The sequence below is a fragment of the Scyliorhinus torazame genome, chromosome 19, assembly GCF_047496885.1.
Source record: "Scyliorhinus torazame isolate Kashiwa2021f chromosome 19, sScyTor2.1, whole genome shotgun sequence".
Classification (NCBI taxonomy): Eukaryota; Metazoa; Chordata; class Chondrichthyes; order Carcharhiniformes; family Scyliorhinidae; genus Scyliorhinus; species Scyliorhinus torazame.
This window is the reverse complement of record NC_092725.1, coordinates 84,945,486-84,969,749: the sequence shown is the minus strand read 5'-3', so window position 1 is coordinate 84,969,749 and position 24,264 is coordinate 84,945,486. Positions and strand designations below refer to the sequence as shown.

The 24,264-nt window shown below is 48.6% G+C and overlaps 1 protein-coding gene across 3 annotated transcripts in view; it reads right to left on the bottom strand.

The window, feature by feature from the left end:
• The window catches only part of LOC140396271 (ADP-ribosylation factor GTPase-activating protein 3-like), a 91,077-nt gene that overhangs the window by 28,088 nt on the left and 38,725 nt on the right, over nucleotides 1-24,264 (bottom strand). For 2 of the 3 annotated variants that reach the window (XM_072484656.1, XM_072484657.1), the window contains exons 6-9: nucleotides 10,281-10,371; nucleotides 9,587-9,646; nucleotides 8,318-8,362; nucleotides 7,098-7,150 (exon numbers count right to left, since the gene is read on the bottom strand). In XM_072484656.1, the coding sequence (XP_072340757.1) occupies nucleotides 7,098-7,150; nucleotides 8,318-8,362; nucleotides 9,587-9,646; nucleotides 10,281-10,371 (249 nt within the window). The remainder of the gene's footprint in view (nucleotides 1-7,097; nucleotides 7,151-8,317; nucleotides 8,363-9,586; nucleotides 9,647-10,280; nucleotides 10,372-24,264) is intronic. The other variant, XM_072484658.1, reaches the window with a different exon arrangement.

The window sequence follows — 24,264 nt, the reverse complement described above, 5'->3', positions numbered from 1 at the left end:
CGAGAGGTCAGCGAGCCAGTCTGCAGCTTTGGGCGGTGCTGCCTATCGCCAGCCGAGCAGGATTCTCCGGCGTGCGGTTAGGGAAGCGAAAGCAAGGGCATTGGCCCTCTTCCCCATGTGTAGCTCTGGCTGCTCCAATACCCCGAACATTGCCACTATTGGGCATGGCTTCACCCTCACTCCCACAACCTTGGACATTGCCTCGGAGAAGGCTGTCCAGAACCCAGCCAGCTTGGGGCAAGCCCAAAACATGTGGGTGTGGTTGGGCGGGCCCATCTGGCACCGTTCAATTTGTCCTCCACCTCCGGGAAGAACCTGCTCATTCGGGTGCTGGTCAGGTGCGTTCTGTGCACCACTTTGAGCTGCATTAGGCTTTGCCTTGCGCAGGAGGAGGTGGAGTTCACCCTGCTCAGGGCTTCGCTCCAGAGTCCCCATCCTACCCCTGTCTCCAGTTCGTCCTCCCATTTTTGTCTGGTCCCATCCAGTGGTGTTCGGGCTCTGTCCAGTAGCTGTCCGTATATTTTCCCACATAGCCTCTCCTTCTCGCTGCTTGTGCCTATCAGGTCTTCTAGTATTTTGCTTTTTGGGGCTCCGGAGTACCCTACTGTCTCTTTGCAGAGGAAGTGTTTTATTTGGAGGTGTCTCAATTCCTGTCCTTTTGCTAGTTTCTACTTCCTCGTCAGTTCGTCCAGTGTTGCCAGTCTGCGCCCTACTTAGAAGTCCCCGACCATCAGTGTGTCCCCGTCCCACCTCCACCTTTTGAAGGTGGTATCTAGCATGGCTGGGGGGAATCTGTACTTGCTGCAGATCGGGGCCATAAGGGACATTTTGGTTATCCCGAAAGCTGTCTCAACTGGATCCATGTTCTCAGCGTGGCTGCTACCACTGGGCTCATTGTGTACGTTGTTGAAGATGGAGTGCTGCTGTGGCCAGGGCCCGCAGGTTTGTTCCTTTACAGGATGCCTTCTCCATTTGTACCCAATCTGTGTCGAGTTCTTGTACCCATCCCCTCACTTTTTCTGCCGTTGCTGCCCAATGGTAGTGTTGTAGGATCGGTAGAGCCAGGCCCCCTCTGATTTTCCCTCTTTGCAGTGCGGTTTGGGAATTCTCGGGTTCTTGCCCCCCCCACACGAACGCCATGATTAGACGGTCTACGTTTTGGAAAAAGGCCTTGGGGATGAAGATCAGGATGGATCTAAACAGGAAGAGGAACCTTGGCAGTACGTTCATCTTGATCGTCTGCACTCTTCCCGCCAGGGAGAGTGGGAGTGAGCCCCACCGTTGAAGGTCTTTTCTTACTTCCTCCACCAGGCGGGTCAGGTTCCACTTGTGGATCTGTGTCCAGTCTCTGGCTATTTGGATCCCCAGGTAACGGAATCTGTTCTGGGCCGTTTTAAACGGGAGCCCCTTCAGCTCTGTCCCTCCTCATTTTGGGTTCACTCGGAATGTCTTGCTTTTGCCCAGGTTAGGTTTGTAGCCCGAGAAGGTTCCAAACTCTTTCAGTATTTGCAGTATTGCCTTCAGTCCCTCCTGTGGCTTTGAGACATAGAGGAGCAGGTCATCTGCATTGAGTGAGACTCTGCGCTCTTTGGTCCCTCTGGATTCCCTTCCAGCTTTTTGCATCGCCAGGGGTTCGATCGCTAGCTCAAACAAGAGTGGGGACAGGGGGCAGCCCTGTCTTGTTCCTCGCTGTAGCTGGAAGTATTCAGAGCTGGTGGTGTTAGTTCGGAAACTTGCTTTGGGAGCGTTGTAAAGGAGCCTCACCCAGACGGTGAATCGCGCTCCTAGCCCAAACCGTTCCAGTACCTAGAGGAGGTAGCTCCATTCGACTCGGACAGAGGCCTTTTCTGCGTCCAGGGAGATGTTCGCTGTGAGCGGCCTACCCTTGACAAAGCCCGTTTGGTCCTCTGCGATCACCTCTGGCACGCAGCCCACCAGCCTTTTGGCCAGGACCGTTGCGGGTATTTTCACATCCACGTTCAGCAGTGAAATGGGTCTGCATGATCCACATTCCGTCAGGTCTTTATCTTTTTTGGTTATCAGTGAGATTGTGGTCTGCGCCAGCGTGAGGGGCAGGGTGCCCCCTGCCAGTGAGTCCGCGAACATGTTCCTTGGTGTGGGGCCAGGACTGGTGCAATGACTGGGTCCCGGTGCCTACCCGGCTGCATGGAGCTGATACTCTTCATGATTTCTCCCAGGTCGATTGGTGCTTCCAGCTCCCCCGTCTGTCTTCCCCCACCACTGGTGGTTCCAGTCTGTCTCGGAACTGTTTCATTCCCGCATTCCCATCGGGGGGGCTCGGAGGTGTAGTCCCCGGTAGAAGGTCTGAAATGCCCGATTGACCTCCTTTGGTTCTGTTACCAGTTTGCCTCTGCTATACTTTACCGGCTTTTCCCTCTCCGCCAGCAGCCCTATGGTCGGGGCCTCAGAGTATTTTCTATCGACTTCCAGAATGGAGTCCACTAGCTGTTGCCTGGCCACCCTCTCTTCCCAATCTCTGCTTGCCTTGTTGGCTATGATCTCTTCTCTGATCACGGCCTTCAGGTGATCAGTACCTCCCAAAATGTGGCGGGTGAGACCGCCCCGTTTTGGTTGTTACTAATGTAATCGCCTATGGCCTGGGATAATTTTTGCAGAAAGCCTCGCCGGCCAGGAGGTCCGTATCCAGCCTCCATGTGGACCCGGCCTGTCTCCAACCTCACATCTATATAATGTGGAGCGTGGTCGGAGATAACGATCGTGGTGTAGTCCGTCCCCGTGAACCCTGGAAGCACCAATTTCCCCACTGCAAAGAAATCGATACGGGTGTATACCTTGTGCACCTGTGAAAAGAATGAGAACTCCTTTTCTCCCGGGTGCAGGAGCCTCCATGGGTCCACCGCCCCCATCTGTTCCATGAAGGCCCCTAGATCCCTAGCCATGCCAGACGTTTTCCCCATTCTGGGGTTTGATCGGTCGGTCAGTGGGTCCAGCACGCAGTTAAAGTCGCCCCCCATAATCAGTCGGGGTGTGTCAAGGTCGGGGAATTCCGCCATAGTCTTCTTTATGAATTCGGAGTCGTCCCAGTTGGGAGTGTACACATTTACCAGTACGACCGGTGCCCCTTCCAGGACACCGATGATCATGACGTACATTCCCCCTGGGTCCGTAACTGTCTTGGTTCCCGTAAACCTCGTCCTTTTGCTAATTAATATTGCCAGCCCCCCCTAGCCCTCGTCCCATAGCATTAATGGTACGCCTGTCCCTCCCAGCCCTTCCTTACCAGCAATCGATCCTTCTACCTCAGGTGCGTCTCTTGTAGGTAGATTATGTCTGCTTTTAGGCTTCTAAGGTGGGCGAAGACTCTGGATCTTTTCACTGGGCCGCTGAGTCCCCTTACATTCCAGGTAACAATCCTGGTGGGATGTTTCTGACCCCCCGGTCCTGCGGGATCACCCATACTTACCTGGTGGACGCACCCCTGCACTCCGGGGTTTCCCTTTGCTAGGGGGCTGTCCAAAATGGCCAGGGTCGCCGCTCTCACCATGGGGCCGGGCCCCAGCGGTCAGGGGTTTCCCTTTGTCCAGGGTGCACCCAATGTGGCCACCAGCTGTGTGTATACGCCACGCGGTTGCGCCCCTGCGCTCCGGGATATTCCTTCGCCTGATGCCCTCTCGAGTGGCTGTTTGCGGCACCCTCTTGGTTCCTCACCCTGCTCCTTGCCCGCCGAGGCCTATGAAGATCGCTTATTGTCACAAGTAGCCTTCAAATGAAGTTACTGTGAAAAGTCCCTAGTCGCCACATTCCGGTGCCTGTTCGAGGAGGCTGTTACGGCCTATGTCTGTACTGCTTCACTATCTCACCCTTCCTTCGCTTCTCTTTTGTTCAGCGCTCTCCCCCAGACTCCTCCTCCTCCTCCTCCCCAGTCCCTTTGTTGTCCCCCTTGTTCTCCCCTCCCCTTCCCTCCTCGTGCAGGCGCTCCATCTTCCCCGAGAGGCGCGCCGCGGCCCTCCTTCCTTCCGGCCCGCCCGTTCAGGCCCTCCTCGCTAGTACGCTGACTCCTCCTTCCAGTATTCGCCCAGTTCTGGCCCTGTTTTACCTTCCGCCTGCTGGCCCTCGTCTCGCCCTCCTGTTTGCTTTTCTCACCCTCATTTCCCTCGCTCCACTCTCCCACATTGCATTGAGAGAGGAGACAAGCTCTGAAACAAGGAAGCACAGTCCCGCGCAAGACGTAAAACACATGTGCACAGTTCATGAGTCCATTGTCCTTGTTTGCGGTCTGTCCTCCGCTCTTTGTTCTGGTTTCCCCTTCCTTTTCCATCCCCATGTCTTTCATTGCGGTTGCGTCTGCTCCTCCTCCAGTTTGTTCGCTCTAACAAACACATCAGCCGCCACTGATGTTACCCAGAGTTTGGCCAGGAATAACATCCCAAATTTTACCTCGCTTTTATGCAGAGCTGGTTTCGCCTTGTCCAATTCAGCCCTTTTTTTGGCCAGGTCTGCCCCAATATCCTGATACACCCTTTTGGTCTTCCCTTCCCACGTGCTCTGTTTCATTTGCCGGGCCCACTTTAGGATTTTCTCCCGGTCTTGGAACTGGTGCAGCCTTGCAATAATCATTCTGGACTGGTCCCCGGCTTTGGGCTTGGGTCTATTTCTGGTGAGTTTGGGAATACCTCCTTTCCCACTAGCTTGCCCAACATTTGGGTGATGTAGCCTGTTGTGTCTCTGCCCTCTGTCCCCTCTGCCAGACCCACTATTTTCATGTTCTGCCGTCTGGACCTATTTTCCTGGTCCTCCACTTTCCCTCTTAGGCTCCCCTGGGCCGTTACTAACCTTTTGACCTCGGCTTCTAGGGTTATCACCCTGTCGCTCTGGCCCGAGGCGGCCCCCTCCAACTCCAGAATTGGTTTTTTTTTGTGCCACCACTTTCCTTTCCAGGCCTTCGATTTTCTTTTGCATTTTGTGCGTCATCTCCTTCATCATTGCTTGGAGCTCCCTTTATGCTGGTCGCTGCGTCCTGCTCACGCTCTGCTGCTTGGTCCGCCATCGTTTCCCTTTCAGGCTCGCCTTAACCTCTCTGTCTCGTCTTGTGGGGCCGCCTGCCTGTGCATCCGTCGGTCATGCGTCTTTCCCTCGCTGCTGCTTGCGTCTCGCTGTCCCTTCGTTTTGGTGTTTTTCTTTCCTCCAGCCATCTTTCTGTCTGTCTGTCTGTCTCTCTCTCTCTTTCCCCGCTGCTCGGTCGAGGAGGCTCACAGGCTTGCACGCTTAGGCGCTAGTTCTATTCGGGGACGTGATTCTCCTCGGCCACTTCTGAGTCTCTGGCTCCAGCTCCTCTCGCACACTTTTTTTTCTCCCACAGGCCTCAGCTTTCCGTTGGCCAGTCCCTTGCGGCTTTTCCCCTCCTGCTCGTACCTTCGGGGGAGGCTGCGCGGGTTCTTTCTTTTTTTTTTAAATATAAAAAAATAAAAATAAAAATAAAAATACCCCCGGGACTAAACAAACAAACAAAAAACCACTGAAAGTTTAGTCCTTTAGCGGGAGCTGATCAGTGCAGGTCTTCCCCCTACAGAGCTCCACCGGAAGTCCTATTTCTTATGTTCTAAAATCCACTCCATTTCAGCTGCACATTCCTGACACCATGGGCGCGATTCTCCCAACCGGCGTGGGTCGCCACATTTTCCCGCGACGCCGGTCCGACGCCCTTCCGCGATTCTCCCAAGCGGCGAGAACGGCCCCGTCGAGTTCCGCGCGGTGCAGGCCGGAGAATCGCCCGAGACACCCAAAATAGCGATTCTCCGGCACCCCCACTATTCTCAGGCCTGGATGGGCCGAGCGGCCAGCCCAAAACGGCGGGTTCCCCCCGGTGCCGTCCACACCTGGTTGCTGCCGGCGGGAACAGCGCGGGAACGCTGGGGGGGGGGGGGGGGGGGAGGTTCCTACACCGGGGGCCTCAAATGGGGTGTCGCCCGCGATCGGTGCCCACCGATCGTCGGGCCGTCCTCTCTGAAGGAGGACCTCCTTTCTTCCGCAGCCCCGCAAGATCCGTCTGACATCTTCTTGCGGGACAGACTCAGAGAGGACGGCAACCAAGAATGCGCGGGTGACGCCAGTTATGCGGCGCCGGCCGCGTCATGTATGCGACGCCACGTTTACGCGGCGACAAGGCCTGGCGCGTGTAAATGACGCGGCCCCGCCCGTAGCCCATTATCCGGCCCTGAATCGGTCGGGATAGGGGCCGTTTCGCGCCCTCGTGAAGCTCGACGGCGTGCACGACGGCGCGAACACTCTGCCTCCATTTCGGAGAATCCCGCCCCATGTTTCAAGTGATGAATGAAATAGCTTCTGCTCGCAAGCCTTTATACACCAATGATGACATTACAAGGATGACAGGATGATTGGGCAGCACGGTAGCACAGTCGCTTCACAGCTCCAGGTTCCCAGGATCGATTCCTGGCTTGGGCCACTGTCTGTGCGGAGTCTGCACGTTCACCCCGTGTCGGTGTGGGTTCCCCCGGGTGCTCTGGTTTCCTGCCACAGTCCAAAGATGTGCAGGTTAGGTGGATTCACCATGCTAAATTGCCTTTAGTGTCCAAAAAGGGTAGGTGGAGCTATGGGGTTACGGGGATAGGGTGGAAGTGTGGGGCGTTCTTTCCAAGGGCAGGTGCAGACTCGATGGGCCGAATGGCCTCCTTCTGTACTGTAAATTCTATGATTCTACAGGTTACATGATTATGGCAACCCCCATGGCCACATTACACAAAGGCACTTCTCCAAACACTGTTGACGAGTTAAACTTGAAGATTGGCAGAGAGGAGTATATTATTTGATCCAAGTCAGAACAATGTGATATGTAATTAATGAATTTCTTATTTTCTGTGAAACCTTTTGACATGTCAGATGTGTGACACTTAAATCCAGAAGAGATAAGAAGGTTACAGCAACTAACGCAGGGTTCTCACTGTGATTTTTGCAATAAAGAGCATATGTGATTGGCAGCTTTGTGTGAAGGAGAATAAAAACACAGAATTCTAAGACAGGCATATAAAATTTCTCTATCAATCACAAAGCCATTTAAAATCGAAAATTGTACAATAGAAATAAGTCAACATACACACCATTTTCTTTGCTGCAGCAGGCTTCTTTTTTGTTATGATAGAGGACTTGACATCTGTCAATAAATCCAAATCAAGAGTTAATATATTTCTCACTCGGGCATTACCTTGAGCAAATAATGCACTTGACAGGAAACAGATTATGCCAGATTTTACAAATTACGCAATTCCAAAATGCATTTCCATGCAATAGCAACTTTACTATATTACACATAATATTCAGGGAACAACATCTGAATTATGGATTCAGATATATTTTACCATATTATAAAATTGACTTGATAAAAATATTTTGTTTTCTGTACAAGCTTCTTGCACAAGCAATAGCAGCACAGTATAAAAAGAACAGCACTTAAAGCCATGAAAATTAAGAAATGCAAATTACTACAGATAAAAAAGTAAAAGAGAAAGCATTTCACCAGTTAGTTTTGTGGGAAAACAGTATGGACAATGATACAAGTGAATTAAATTAACTCTTTCCAGCCTCTATGAGAAAGCAAGCTTGTAATGGTAGCAGAGATCATGTAATTATGCTATTCTGGACCATTACTCATTATGCTGTGCAAATGAATGAAGCTTTGCTTCAGTAATGATCCAGATAAGTTAATTACAAGCATTAACATGTATAGAAATGTTTTTTTGAAAGTTGATAAAACACAGGCATAGAAAATAACAGAAGTGTTAATTATAGATTTATATTACACATTTCTGCAATTCTACTCGGGGCGTCAGGTTAAATCATATCGTACAAATCAAGGAATGGCAAATGAACTCTTTTATCAATTTTGCCAAATAATTTTCAATTTTAGCTAGGCAAGCAGATATAGCAAGGGGAGTGGAGGAGAAAGAGGGAGAGAGAGAGAAAGATGAAGAAATAAAGAAAAAAGAGAGGGGAGGGGGGAGGAGAAAGAGAAGAAAAATGAAAGCTATTGTGCGAGAGATTCATTCATTTGGATAAATAAAATCTACAAGTGATGGCTGAAATGATTAGGGCAGAACAAAACACAAGCTGGAAAGTGTTAAAATAACCAGTTTACCCAAAAGATTATTTTGAAAAAATAGAACTAGTAAGCAGACGGAAAGTTAATTTAATGTATTAAATCTTTTGTGGTGTTAAATAGTTGCTCGTCCCAATTCGTGGAATTGTGCCCAAGTCCATCTGTACATTTTGGCTCTGAAAATCGAAGCAGCCAATGGTAGATCACAAACACCTTAACAGTCACCTTTGTTAGGTGTGATTCCTGCAGAAACTAAACTCATTGAGTCAGCTAAAATAGGGAAAAACAAATGAGAATTTCTGAGTAACAGCCAAAAACATTTTGATACCTCATGTACTATGTTCCATATTTTCTACCTTATGGCATTTTTCAGAAATTACAACTTCAAATTACACATTAAAAATTCAAAATGAAGTGGAAAAGATGCACAATAAAATTCAACATAACTGAACACCTGTCTTTGAACATGTTTTCCCAAAACCTCGCTAATATTCCGATAGAAGAATATTGATGTAAATGACATATCTTTTATTAGCTTCAATCCATGAGCGATGTACAGATTTTCAGTAATATTCGATTTTCATTACATCAAAACCTGTTACCTTAATTCTGGAAGCTTTCTTTGGTTTTAATCAATTTTTACATCTCCCTTTTTAAAATATTCAAAGAAATGTAGTCCCAAGTGTAGCCTAGTGATTTGTTCCCAAATTTGTGCCATATTAGGGTAAATTTTAATCTTCAGCACAGGTAGCAGCACCATGCTTTGGACACCCTGCTGGGGATTCAGGATTCAGCATGCGTCCATCATTTTCAGTCCATGAAAATAAATAGCCAAAATGTTCTGAGCAGTGCCCTCCTAATTTTGCAGTGTGAAGCTCTACATCACAAACTAAACATGGAAACTTCTTTTGCAATCAGAAATTTAATTATGTCCCACAGTTTTATCCTTGCTTTCCTCAAAAATATTTGCCAATTAATGATGTATTGAGAAAACTATAAAGTAGTGGTTGAACATCAATTTCTAACAGTGGTTACAAAAATCGCACACCCATGTCTGGTATTATTGTACTTCTTGAAATAATTTGAGTTTTAGTTTTGGACAATGGTGCTCAGGCTGAGCCATATATGAGACACTCATGCTCATGTTCCAGCCCACACTAACTCAGGACATCTATCTTAAAATGCCTGGCTTAAGCGGAGAAAGAATTCTACAAAATCCTACAAATACTAGAGGAACATCCAAGGCAAATCTCCCGTCATGGCACTGATGTCATTAAGGAATCTTCTCCTTTTAGTGTAATAAAGAAACTATTATACATGTGTACTTTTAAGAATATTACACACACCTAATTTCCCATTAAGAAAACCGACTTCAAATACATATTTAATATTAATTATGTTATTTTATAAAACGCCAGTATATTGATCCATGCATCTACGCAAGTACAGAAATGCACTCTTACAGTAAAGCAATGTAAAGATTAAACAACATACCTAATGCTTCCTTAGGAGACACACTGAGGCAATCGACATTTGGCCCATGTTCAGGTACACCTAAAAAGGAAACACATTCAAAAGCACAAAGAAGTTGTGAATTGCAATTCATAAACCTAATAGGTGACAAGATCAAAATCGCCATAAAAACCAGTGTCTTTCCTGTTAGTTGCAACAGCTGGCACACCTTCACAATCTGAAATATAACGGTGAGGATAGATAACCCAGCGATTCCTAAATAAATATATTAAACTTGCAGTTTTTGCTCGTTGATGCTTTGATTACCATTCCATAGTGTTTGAGATCCTGATCCGAAGCCAAACTCATGTGGTTGGTAGAATTTCAAGGAGAGTGACCAATCATAGATCAAGGAGAAAGAGGATGAAGGGGTTTGCTTGCACATGCAACTGTGATTGGGATACATTGTGCTCAGTGTTGAAAAAAAAATACTCTTTCCACATGCCTTTGGAACTTTACAATTATTGAGTGGACACCCCTAAATGATTCACAAATTGTAAATACGGCTGTTGTCAACGAGTTAATGAACGGTTGTGACACACATACAAATAGCTTTGAAATACCTCTTTGTGCTTACTTCATGAGCCTCGTTGAATGAACTGCCAATAATTGATTTCAATCTCTACCCAATAATTGATTTCAAATCTCTACCCAACAGACATCCCCCAAAGCTTACCATCATTTTCTTCTTGCTGCATTTTCTCAGATGAGGATAGCTCTAGAATGGCAGAATCAAAGTTTTGATCTGGTGACTTCACACTGGTTGACTGGAATTAGACATAAAACTCTAATGAAAATCCATAACTGGAATGCAACATGAATTCATTATCAACGGTGCATTGAAACAATTTTAAATGCTTTGAATAATGAGTTTCACTTTTAACAAAATGATTAAATAGCATAATAGCAGTTTATATTCATAGAATAACTTGGACATGCAAAAACAAACCAAGGTGCACATGATCAATAAAATGGTTACGTAAAGATACTTGGCCGCCTCACCAAAAAAAGGTGAACAGAAAAGGCGGTCATGTGCAAATTAAGTGCAGGTTAAATGATGTGCTTTCTAAAAGTGATAAAAAGTTACAAAATTCGCTATTTTGGTTGGACAGAATACAAAATGACAAATTATTATTATTATTTTTTACAGTGCAGATGGAGGCCATTCGGCCCATCGAGTCTGCACCGGCCCCTGGAAAGAGCACCCCATTTAAGCCCACATCTCCACCCTATCACCGTAACCCAGTAATCCCACCCAACAATTTTGGACACTAAGGGGCAATCTAGCATGGCCAATCTACCGAACCTGCACATCTTTGGACTGTTGGAAGAAGCCGGAGCACCCGGAGGAAACCCACGCAGACATGGGGAGAACGTGCAAGAGTCCGCACAGACAGTGACCCAAGCTGGGAATTAAACCTGGGACCCTAGAGCTGTGAAGCAACAGTGTTAACCACTATGCTACCATGCTAACCATTGTGCGATAGCTTTCCAGATAAACAAGAAAAAAAGGCAGTTCACGTTATGGTGAGACAGGAAGGGTTTGTGAGAATCATGGTGTAATTAAAGCACAAAAGGCCATCAGCCCATCATCTCCATACTGGTTTACTGCAAGAGCAACTAATTCCATTATATTCCCCCGCCTTCTGCCCATTGGCCTATTTCTTTCTCTTGAGCTTATTATTCTCTTCTCTTTTGAATTGAACCTGGCTCCACCATACCCTTAGGCAGTATATCCCAGTTCCTGACCACTCACAAAGTTTTTCCTCATGTTGCCATTGCTTCTTTTGCCAAGCACCTTAACTTGGGTGTCCTCCGGTTCTTGATTATTCCACCAATGGGAATGGTTTTTCCTATTTACTTTGCCCAGGCTGTTCATGATTTTGAGCATCTCTCTCAAATATGCTCTTAATCTCTTCTCCCTGGAAACCAGCCCCAGCTTCACAAAACTATCCATGTAACTGAAGCTCCTCATACCTGGAACCATTCTTGTGAATCTATTTTGTACCATCTCTGATGCTTTCATGTCCCAGCACTGGACACATTACTTTAGTTGAATCTGAACTAGTGTTATCATATACGTTTATCATATGCCCCTATCATAAAGCGAACAATCATATTTGTTTTATTAACCCCCTTCTCAATCACCCCATAACTTTCAATGATTTGTGCACATATGCCCCTCGGTCTCACTGCTCCTTCAGTCCACTTTAAATTTGAACCGTTTAACTTATATTGTCTCTCCTCTTTATTCCCACCAAAATGAATCACTTCACATTTCTCTGCACTAAATTTCATCCGCTACTTGTCTGCCCACTTCTCCAGTCCATGCCCCCTCGAAGTCTTTCACTATGCTCCTCACTGTTCACAATATTTCCAGGTTTTGTGCTAGAAACCAATTTTGAAATTGTGCCCTGAACACCCAACTGTCATACCATTAATAGTTACCAAGAAAAGCCAGAGTCCGTGCACCCAGCCCTGGGAAACAATATTACAACCTTTTTCCAGTTCAAAAAATAATTGTTCACAACTATTGTTTCCTGTCACGCTGCCAATTTTATATCCATCCTGCCTTTGTGCCACGGGCTCTAGCTCTGCTGACACGCCAACAATGTGGCAATTTATCAAATGCCTTTTTAGAATCCATGTACACCACATTGATCATCAACTTCATCAAAGAAGCTACTTCGACTCAATTTTCCCTTAACAAATCCATGCCGGCTTTCCTTAATTACTTCACATTTGTTCAAGTGACAAGTTAATTTTGTCTCAGATTATTGATTCTAAAAGCTTTCGCACCACAGTTAAAATGATTGGCCTCCAGGTGTTGACTTATCCTTAAACCTTCCTGACCTATGGCACTACCCTTATATCCAAGGAGGATTGGAATATTATGGTCAATGTCTCTGCAATTTCCACCCTTGCATCCAAACATGATAATAATCTTTATTGTCACAAGGAGGCTTACATTATCACTGCAATGAAGTTACTGTGAAAAGCCCTGAGTTGCCACATTCCAGCGCTTGTTCGGTACACGGAGGAAGAATTCAGAATGTCCAAATTGCCTAACAGTATGTCTTTTGGGACTTGTGGGAGGAAGCCGGAGCGCCCGGAGGAAACCCACGCAGACACAGGGAGAACGTGCAGACAGACAGTGACCCAAGCCGGAAATCGAACCTGCCCTTTGTGGGCAGCACAAGTGGATAGCACTGTGGCTTCACAGCGCCAGGGTCCCAGGTTCAATTCCCCGCCGGGTCACTGTCTGTGCAGAGTCTGCACATTCTCCCAGTGTCTGCGTGGGTTTCCTCCGGGTCCTCCGGTTTCCTCCCACAGTCCAAAGACGTGCAGGTTAGGTGGATTGGCCATGATAAATTGCCCTTAGTGACCAAAAAAAGGTTAGGAGGGGTTATTGGGTTACGGGGATAGGGTGGAAGTGAAGGCTTAAATGGGTCGGTGCAGATTCGATGGGTCGAATGGCCTCCTTCTGCGCTGTATGTTCTATGTAACCACCCTGGCGTTGTGAAGCACCAGTGCTACCCATTATGCTATCACGCCACCAATGAGGGGAATATCTCATTCAGTCCTGGTGACTTTTCAATTTGAAGTTCAGCCAGCCTAACTGATACCTTCTCTTTATAAATTTTAGCCCATTCAGGGTCTCAACTACTTCCTCCTGCACTATGACTTGGGCAGCCTTGAATAGGCAAAGTACTTATTTAGCACCTCATCCACACCCCTGCTACCATGCATAAATCCCCATTTTTGGTTTCAAATTGGCCCCATCCTTCCGTTTGCCACCCTCTTACTATTTAAATGCCTATAGAAAATTTAGGAATTTCCTTTATGGTAGCTACTCATACTAGATCCTATCTCTTCTCATACTATCTCTTTCCCTCTCCTTTGTTTTAAAACTCCTCCTCTGAACCTTGTGTATTCAAGCCTGGTTCTCAATTATATTATCCACCTGACATCCACCATGGACACCTTTTTTCATTTCATGTTACTCCATCTCTTTCATTGTGAGGGTTGTTTGCTCTACCCGTCCCCTTCATGCGAATATACCTTGACTGTACACAAACTATCTCCTCTTTGAAACAGCCCATTGTTCAGTTGCAGTTTAGTCTGCCAGAACGTTCTGATCCTGCCTGTGTGGGCAGGACAAAAGATTTGGTGAGGCAGCCAAAGGTCCATTGACTTTGGGAGAGAATTTCCAGTCCCCCTGCCCCTTTGATTCCAATTTATCTGGGACAGATTCGAACTCAAGCTGGCACTCCTAAATTAATATTTTTTTCTCTGGATTGCTCCTTATCCTTATCCATAGCTAACTATAACTTAAGACATACTCTAGAAACTCTTGCCCCTTTCGGTCTTTTCCGCTATGACTATCCCAGTCTAGATTATGAAAAAAAGTCCCCCATTATAACTACTATTCTTGCAACTCTTGTAATTTCCTGCAGATTTGTTCCTCCTTATCTTTCCCACGAGTTGGCTATAGAATACACCCACTGGTGTAATGGTATCTCTTCTAGCTTTAACAAAATAGATTCTGTCCTAGACCGCGCAAGAACATCCTCGCTCTCATGTTCTGCTTAATCAATACTGCCGCCTCGCCTCCTTTCTTTCCTTCCCCATATTTTCCAACTATCCCAGGCCTGCTCTGTTTTGAGACAAATCCTCATTAGTGGCCACATCATATTTCCACATAGACATCCACACCTACAATTCAACAATCTTATTTACACACTTCACACATTCACAGGAAACTGAATTTTGACACTATTGCATTCCCTCTTACTCTAATCATACATTACTCTTTTCCTCCCTTGTGCTATTTGTCTGTCAAACTCTCAGTGCACTTTGATATTCCTCATCTCCGAGTGGGAACCGGAAATGGTTGACTCGAACTTAATATAAAATTAGGAAAATTCAAGTGGTTTAGAGTCAGTAAATGCATAGGGTGGCACAGTGGTGCAGTGGTTAACACTGCTGCTCACGGCGCTGAGGACCCAGGTTCGATCCCAGCTCCGGGTCACTGTTTGTGTGGAGTTTGCATATTCTCCCAGTGTCTGCATGGCTTTCACCCCCTCAACCCAAAGATATGCAGGGCAGGTGAATTGGCAACATTAAATTGCCCTTAATTGGAAAGAAATGAACTGAGTACACTAAATTTATTTTTAAAAACAGTAAATAAATGCACAACTATTTCTCAACCCTGAAGTGCTCAGTTGACCTTGTATTCTTAAGTGACCCCAGACAATGTACCATTGGGAAACAGAAGCCATGAATGGGCTGGGTCACACAGAAAAAACCCATAAGCCAGGTATATAAAACAGCCGATTTTTATTCAAACAAGACTAAATTCTTTGGATATAGGGCGGGATTCTCCCAACGGGAGTCTAAGTGCCGACACCGGAGTAAAAACCGGAGTGTTTTACTCCTGCTTCGGCGCCCGTTCCCAGACCCCTATTCTCCCCCGTCCGTGGAGCTAGCAGGGGCGTTGTGTGATTTACAGGGGCGGGGCCTCAGCGCGGCGGCAGAGACGCGGCGTCTTGCGTCCTGCGCATGCGCAGTTGGGCCGGCGCCAACTAGCGCACGCGCGGTGGCCGTCCTCCCCCAGGCCGCGCCACACAAACATGGCGGATGAAAGGAGGCTCGCCGACGGAGGCCGGCATGCCGATCGGTTGGTCCCTATCGCGTACCAGGCCACACCGGAGGCCCCCCCCCCCCCCCGGGAACAAAGCCCCCCTCCCTTCCCCACAGGCCGCCCCCCCCCAAACCTTCACAACGAGTACCCGCCGGCAGCGACCAGGTGTGGACGGCGCCGGCGGGACTAGGCCGTTTACGCGCAGCCGCTCGGCCCATCCGGGCTGGAGAATCGCCGCTCGCGGTGATTCTCGCGGCGCTGGTTTCTGGGGGGGGAATCGCGTGCGGGGGTCAGGGCGGCATGGCGCGATTCGCGCGGCGCCCCAGCGATTCTCCCACCGGGAGGGGGGGAAGAATACTGCCCACAGTTCAGCTACTGGAACACCTTTAAAGATTTAATGTCAGGTTTCAGGATATAAATGTTCAACTAAAACCATTAGGCTAAAACTAGGGAGTTGTGAATCATGATGGCTTAGTAAAGAAGCCAAAAGTGAAGTGAAATGATGGGAGGAAAGTGGAGTCCAGATTCTACAGGGAGAAGAGGTTCACTGGGAAAAATACAAGGATGAATAAAAACCTGTTTGGAGAGATTGCATACAAAACACATCAGTTTCCACAGGATATCTGACAGCACCCAGTAACGTGACCTCGTTACCATCTCGATCTTCCCCTCCAGTGTCCCTAAACTGTCATGGTTGTTTATCAGACATCCAATTATGTTACAATAACAATCCCCATAGAGACTGCTAACTTTTACAACAAAATTCCAACTTCCAGTCAATTGTGTTAGGATCCAGACTTCCGGTTGCGGCGAGGATGAGCTAGCCGCACGTTTCGGCGGCTCCAGCTCCGACGGACCTTCGGGCTCTTTTAAGAGCCCCAACGGGAATTTTTTCGGCCGAGCAACCCGGTGTGGGGTGTGTGGGAAGGGAGTCCCCCCGAACGACGGAGGAAAAAACCGGCGGCGGCAGCTGCAGCCCGAAGAATCTTCAACCATAAGGTCAGAGGGAGAGGAGAACAAAATGGCGGCGGAGAAATCGCAGGCGGCATGGGGGCCTGAGCAGGACGAGGTCGTGAGACGGTGCGTGGACCTGTTGAAGAAACAGGTACTGACCCCGATGCTACAGGCAATTGAGGGGCTGAAGGAGACTTTAAAGACCCAGGAGACTGAGCTCCGCGTGGTGGAGCCGAAGGTGTCAGGTATTGAGGACGAGGTCCTGGGCCTGGCGATTCAGACTCAGACGCATGAGGCACTTCATAAAAAGTGTGCTGAAAGGGTCGAGGCCCTTGAAAACGGAGCGCGAAGGAAGAACCTTAGGATACTAGGTCTCCCTGAGGGTGTGGAAGGAGTGGACTGTGGAGCGTACGCAAGTAAGATGCTGAGCTCACTGATGGGTGCTGAGTCCCCTGCGGGCCCCATGGAGGTGGAGTGGGCAGGTCGGATCCCGGCGAGAAGACCAAAAGCGGGAGAACCACCGAGGGCGATAATCGTGCGATTCTACCGCCTCAAGGACAGAGAAGTGGTCCTGAGATGGGCTAAAAAGGTGCGGAGTAGCAGATGGGAGAATGCGGTGGTACGGATATACCAGGACTGGAGTGCGGAGGTGGCGAGAAGGAGGGCGAGCTTCAACTGAGCCAAAGAGGTTTTGCACAAAACGAAGGTGAAGTTTGGGATACTGCAGCCGGCAAGGCTATGGGTCACGTATCAGGAGAGACACTATTACTTCGAGACGGCGGAGGAAGCATGGACCTTTATTAAAGAAGAGAAACTGGACCGGAATTGAGGGACTGATGCGGCAGGGAATTGTTATTGTTCTTGTTAATGTTATGGTGAAAGTTACTCGAGAAGTAAATAGGGAAGGGGGGGGACACTGGGGAAATGTGGGCGCCGGTGAGGGGGGAAAGACGGGACATAGTCGGAGAATGGGGAAGGGGAGGGGGAGGGGAAAGGGAGCTGCGCCAGAAGAGGCGGGTCAGGTAAAGGGATGTTCCCGTGCCAGAAAGAATAAGGCGGGAAAACAGGCGCAAGGGAGTTCCCTCACACTGGGGGGTTCAAGGAGTGAGCAGGAGTAGCCGGGATCAGTTGAAGTCAGCTGACTTACGGAAGTGATATTGTGGGAGCAATCATGCTAGATAGGGATCTAGCGGGGGGGGGGGGGGGGGGGGGGGGGGGACAACTGGGTTGCTGCTGCGGAATTCCAAAAGGGAATGGCTAAAGAGTGGGTGGTCGGGGACGGTGTGCGACGCTGGGGGAGCGAGCGGGAGCGCGGAGGCGGGATATGGGACTGGCCTAGAGAAGGTAATGGCTAGTCGACACGGGAGGGGGCAGGTAGCCCCCTAGTGAGGCTGATCACGTGGAACGTGAGAGGCCTGAATGGGCCGATAAAAAGGGCCCGAGCGCTCGCGCATTTGAAAGGACTAAGGGCAGACGTGGCTATGCTCCAAGAGACGCACCTAAAGGTGGCAGACCAAGTTAGGCTAAAGAAAGGATGGGTGGGACAGGTGTTCCACTCAGGACTGGACGCAAAGAACAGAGGGGTGGCCATTTTGGTGGGGAAACAGGTAGCATTTGAAGCAAAGAACATCGTAGCAGATAGCGGAGGTAGATATGTAATGGTGAGTGGTAGGCTGGAGGGAATGGAGGTCGTGTTGGTTAATGTGTATGCCCCAAATTGGGACAATGCGGAGTTCATGAGACGGATGCTGGGGCGTATTCCGGACCTGGAGGCAGGAAATTTGATTTTAGGAGGGGACTTCAATACAGTGCTGGACCCGGGGCTAGATAGATCCAGCTCAAGGACCGGAAGAAGGCCGGCAGCGGCCAAGGTACTTAAGGGGTTTATGGACCAAATGGGGGGAGTGGATCCATGGCGATTGCTTAGACCTAGGGCTAGGGAGTATTCCTTCTTCTCCCATGTCCATAAAGTGTACTCCCGGATAGATTTTTTTGTTTTAGGAAGGTCGTTGATCCCCAAGTTGGAAGAAGCTGAATACTCAGCCATAGCGGTTTTGGATCATGCCCCACATTGGGTGGACCTGGAAGTAGGAGAGGACAGGGAGCAGAGAACACTCTGGCGATTAGATGTGGGACTGATGGCGGATGAGGGAGTGTGTGCAAGAGTGAGGGGGTGTATTGAGAGATACCTGGAGGTCAATGACAACGGCGAGGTCCCTGTGGGAGTGGCCTGGGAAGCACTAAAAGCGGTGGTCAGAGGAGAGCTGATCTCCATTGGGGCCCACAAAAGGAAAACAGAGGCCAAGGAAAGGGATAGATTACTGGGGGAAATTTTAAGGGTGGACAGGGAATTTGCAGAGACCCCGGAGGAGGAGCTGTACAGGGAGAGGAGGCGACTCCAGACCGAGTTTGACCTTCTGACCACCGGAAAGGTGGAGGTACTGTGGAGGAAGGCACAGGGGAGGAGGTACGAATATGGGGAAAAGGCTAGTCGCCTGTTGGCGCACCAACTGCGAAAGAGGGCAGCAACGAGGGAGATAGGATGAATTAGGGATGAAAGGGGAGACACTGTGCGAAGGCCAGGAAAGATAAATGAGGTGTTTAAGACCTTTTATGAGGAACTGTATAGGTCTCAGCCCCCAGAGGGAGAGGAGGGGATGCGGCAGTTCCTGGACCAATGGAGGTTCCCGAAAGTGGAGGAGCAGGAGGTGGCAGGCCTGGGGGCGCCAATTGAGGTGGATGAGGTTATTAAGGGACTGGGAAGCATGCAAGCAGGGAAGGCTCCGGGGCCGGACGGGTTCCCGGTGGAATACTACAGAAAATATGTGGACTTGTTGGCCCCGTTGATGGCGAGGACGTTCAATGAGGCCAGGGAAGGGGGGACTCTACCCCCGACGATGTCGGAGGCGACGATATCGCTAATTTTGAAGAGAGACAAAGATCCGTTGCAGTGCAGGTCCTATAGACCTATTTCACTATTGAACGTGGACGCCAAGTTGCTGGCAAAGGTACTGGCATCGAGGATAGAGGACTGTGTCCCGGGGGTGGTGCACAAAGACCAGACAGGGTTCGTAAAAGGGAGACAACTGAATGTTAACGTGCGACGACTATTAGGGGTGATAATGATGCCCCCAGTGGAGGGGGAGGCAGAGATAGTGGAAGCAATGGACGCAGAGAAGGCATTTGATAGGGTGGAGTGGGAGTATTTATGGGAAATGTTAAGGAGGTTTGGGTTTGGGAACGGGTTTATTCGTTGGGTTAGACTTCTTTATGGGGCACCAACGGCAAGCGTAGTTACAGGTCGACATAGATCGGAGTATTTCCGATTATATAGGGGAACAAGACAGGGATGCCCACTGTCTCCATTGTTGTTTGCGTTGGCAATTGAACCTCTGGCCATGGCGCTGAGAGACTCCAGGAAATGGAGAGGGGTGATTAGAGGGGGAGAAGAACATCGAGTCTCGTTATACGCGGATGACCTATTGTTATACGTGTCGGACCCAGCGGGGGGGGATGACAGAGGTTATGCGAATTTTGAGGAGGTTCGGGGAATTCTCGGGGTATAGGCTAAATATGGGGAAGAGTGAACTATTTGTGATACATCCAGGGGACCAGAGTAGAGAGATAGAAGGCTTACCGTTAAGGAAAGTGGAAAGAAACCTCCGATACCTGGGGATTCAGATCGCTAGGAGCTGGGGAACCTTGCACAGACTTAATTTGACACGGCTGGTAGAACAAATGGAGGAGGACTTCAAGAGGTGGGACATGCAGCCTTTAGTGGGACATGCAGCCTTTATCGCTGGCGGGCAGGGTGCAAGCAATTAAGATGATGGTCCTCCCGAGGTTCTTATTTGTATTTCAATGTCTCCCTATATTAATCACCAGGACCTTTTTTAATAAAATAGATAGGAGCATCACGAGCTTTGTGTGGGCAGGGAAAGTTCCGAGAGTAAGGAGGGGGTTCCTTCAGCGTAGTAGAGATAGAGGAGGACTGGCACTACCGAACTTGGGAGATTATTATTGGGCCGCCAATGTGGCAATGATACGTAGATGGATGATGGAGGGGGAGGGAGCGGCGTAGAAAAGACTGGAGAGAAAGTCCTGTAAAGGGACGAGTTTAGAGGCGCTGGTGACGGCACCGCTACCGCTCTCACCTAAAAAGTATACCACGCACCCGGTGGTGGCGGCAACACTGAACATATGGGGACAGTGGAGGAGACAGAGAGGGGTGCGGGGAGCCCTGGTGGGGTCCCCTATCAGGAACAACCATAGGTTCGCCCCAGGAAGAATGGATGGAGGATTTCAGAGCTGGTACCAGTTGGGAATTAGGAAGGTGGGAGATTTATTTATAGATGGGACTTTTGCGAGCTTGGGAGCATTGGAGGAAAAGTATAAGTTACCCCGGGGAAATTTCTTGAGATATATGCAGGTGAGGGCGTTTACTAGACAACAGGTGAGAGAATTTCCGTTGCTCCCGACACAGGGGATACAGGACAGGGTGCTTTCAGGGGTGTGGGTCGGAGAGGGCAAGGTGTCAGAGATTTACAGAGAGATGAGGGAAGAGGGGGAGGAGTCGGTGGGAGAACTAAAGGGAAAGTGGGAAGAAGAATTAGGGGAGGAGATAGAAGAGGGTATGTGGGCTGATGCCCTAAGCAGGGTAAATTCCTCCTCCCCATGCGCCAGGCTTAGCCTGATTCAATTTAAGGTGCTACATAGAGCACACATAACGGGGGCAAGATTGAGCAGGTTCTTTGGAGTGGAGAACAGATGTGGGAGGTGTGGCGGGAGCCCGGCAAAGCACGCACATATGTTTTGGGCATGCCCGGCACTGGAAGGATATTGGAAGGGAGTGACGGGAGTGATCTCGCAGGTGGTGAATGCCCGGGTCAAACCAAGCTGGGGGTTAGCTCTATTTGGAGTTGCGGATGAGCCGGGAGTGCAGGAGGCGAAAGAGGCCGATGTCGTGGCCTTTGCGTCCCTAGTAGCCCGGCGCAGGATCCTACTTATGTGGAAAGAGGCGAAACTCCCTGGACTGGAGGCCTGGGTAAACGATATGGCGGGGTTTATTAAACTGGAGCAGAGAAAGTGTGCCCTGAGAGGATCGGCTCAAGGGTTCACCAGGCGGTGGCAGCCATTTCTCGACTACCTAAGGGAATGTTAGAGGGAAGACAGATGACCAGCAGCAGCAACCCGGGGGGGGGGGAAGAGTGGGGGGGGGGGGGTTTAGTTTAGTATAGGTCAATAGATAATGGGGTTTTGTTACTTGTGTATTGTTAAAAATTTCTATTTTTGTTATCGTTCCGTTTGGTTTGTAAGAGGGAAAAATGTTGTTTAGAAACAATTTTCAATAAAATATATATATATTTTTTTTAATTGTGTTAGGATCACACAAGATGATTTAAAGTCGGCTTTTATTGTATCTCACAAACTTAAAAGAACATTGACAAAACAAACACTACTTCAATCAGAAACTTATACTCCAGCCAAAGCTAAGTGAATCTTCCAGCTTTGGTTAAACCCTCTCAACCTTGGTCTCTTGACCTCTCAGCTGCATTATGTATGGCAATCAATAGAGACTTGCTGACTACATCTCTCTGCTCTGTCTCTCTGGGACTTGGAGACTAACAGTCTGTCCACCATCAGTATAGCTGCTCCAGTCATTGTTTGAAAGTATTAATACCTTACACCATTTCCCATTAAGATGACCTGCCCCATCCCTGCACCTACCTCCTCTTCTTCTAATCTTTAACAAAGCCACCCAAGCTTGTTGTCATTCCTCCATATTACCCTAAACAAAGACAGCCTCAAAACACAACAATCTTATAAAACCTCACATTTGTACACCGATGAGCAGAAATTAGAGGACTTGATGATGTGGTGATGTCACTGGATTAGTAATCAAGAGGTCAGGCTAATGCTCTGGGGACATGGGATCAAATTCCACAAGGGCAGTTGGTGGAATTTAAATTCAACTAATAAAATCTGGAACTGAAACCTAGTCTTAGTAATGGTGACCATAAAACCTATCTTCGTGGGGTATAAAAAAACAATCTGGTTCACTAATGTCCTTTGGGGAAGGAAATCTACCACCCTTACATGGTCTGACCTACATATCACTCCAGAAATGTAGTTGACTCGTAACTACCCTCTGCTATGGCCTAGCAAGCCACTCAGTTCAAGGGCAATTAAGAATGGGCAACAAATGCAGCAACACCCACATGCCATGTAAGAATAAAAATAAATATATTTCCTCAAACTAAATATTGGAAGGCTGAAGCCGTTGTCTTTGACGACTGCCACAAACCCATCTTTCTCAATGGCAACATCTGAAGCTGAACCAGACGGCTTGCAACCTTAGTGTTGCAGTTGACCGAGATGACCACTTATTTTCACCTCCATAATGTTGCCCGCCTCTGCCCACTTCAGCTGCTGAAACACTCATCCATACCGGTTACCTCTCGACTTTATTATTCCAATAAATTTCTGAATGTTTTTTTTATATTCTACCCTCTGATATCTTGAAGTTATCCAAACTTCTGTTCCCCAACTTCTAACTTGCCTTTCTATCTTCACCCATCATCTCTCTAATGTGCTCACTGAATCTACATTGGCTCCCAATTAGTAACCCTTCAGTTCGATCTTTTTTTCAAATCCCTACCTTCCTAACCCTGTTACCTACTCCAGGCAGAGCATCTTCAGTGATATCTGTGGTCCACCCATTTTGGCTTCTTGTGCATCCGCTTTTTAATTGCTCAGCAACTGATAAGTTATTGTTTCAGCTGCCACGGCCTAAAGCTGCAGGATTCCCTCCCTAAAAGCCTCCATAAGACCATAAGAAATAGGAACAGTTCACCTGGAAATACAAGTGGCGCGGGATTGGGGTCGTGAAACTGTCCCGGCTGGTAGATCAAATGTGAGGGGAGTTCCGGAGGTGGGATGTGCTCCCGCTGTCGTTAGCTGGGAGAGTACAGTCAGTTAAAATGACAGTCCTCCCGAGGTTCTTATTCGTGTTCCAGTGTCTCCCCCATTTTCATTCCACATTCCTTTTGTATGGGCGGGCAAGTCCCCGCGAGTGAAGAGGGTGATGCTCGAGCGGAACCGGGGGGGAAGGGGGGCTTGCACTGCCGAATTTCAGCAGCTATTATTGGGCGGCTAACATAGCCATGATAAGGAAGTGGGTGGTGAGTGGACTTGGGAGCGGTTGGAGGCAGCCTCATGTAGGGGTACCAGTCTGGGGGTGTTGGTGACGGCACCTCTGCTGTTCCCGCCGGCGCGCTTCTCCACCAGTCCTGTAGTGGTGGCAGCCCTTCGGATCTGGGGACAGTGGAGGAGGCACATGGGAGCAACGGGAGCATTGGTCTGGTCCCCGATATGTGACAACCATCGGTTTGCCCCGGGGAGGTTGGACGGGGGGGTTTCGGGTATGGCGGAGAGCGGGGATTGAGCGGATGGGAGATTTGTTCTTGAAGGGAGCTTCCCTAGCTTGAGGGCGCTGGAGGCTAAGTTTGGGTTGACAAGGGGGAATGAATTCCAGTATATTCATAGTTGTTCAAACACTAGGACTTGATACACCAATAAATAATTCTGACTTCACACGCCTCTCTCGTACTACCTCTACTCGAGACTGACTGTTGAACACTGAAAAACAATTTGCAGAAGAGGAACCAACAAACCTTTTCTGTAATTCTAATTAGTAAGTCATCTTAATTTGAAATACCTGCGGAACAACCTGTATTTAAAGACTGTGGGTGCAATTCAGCTACCGCGTTGTACCCGGCGGGGATCTGGGTCAATCAAGTCCCCCGACTCACTCCGCTTGCTGCGACCTGGATCTCGCACTTGCTGGATGAAGACATGTATATTTAAATGAGCTATTAGCCTCATTTAAATACATGGACGCCAGGAGTAAACGGTTGTGCCTGCGAGATATCACCGTTTAGCACTGGTTTCTACAAACGTGGATCAGGCATAACGGCACATCGGGCCGTCTTGCAGACCTTTAGAAACCCCCTGGGTGATTGGGGACAGGGCAGGGTGGTACCATGGTGCCTGGGCACCCTGG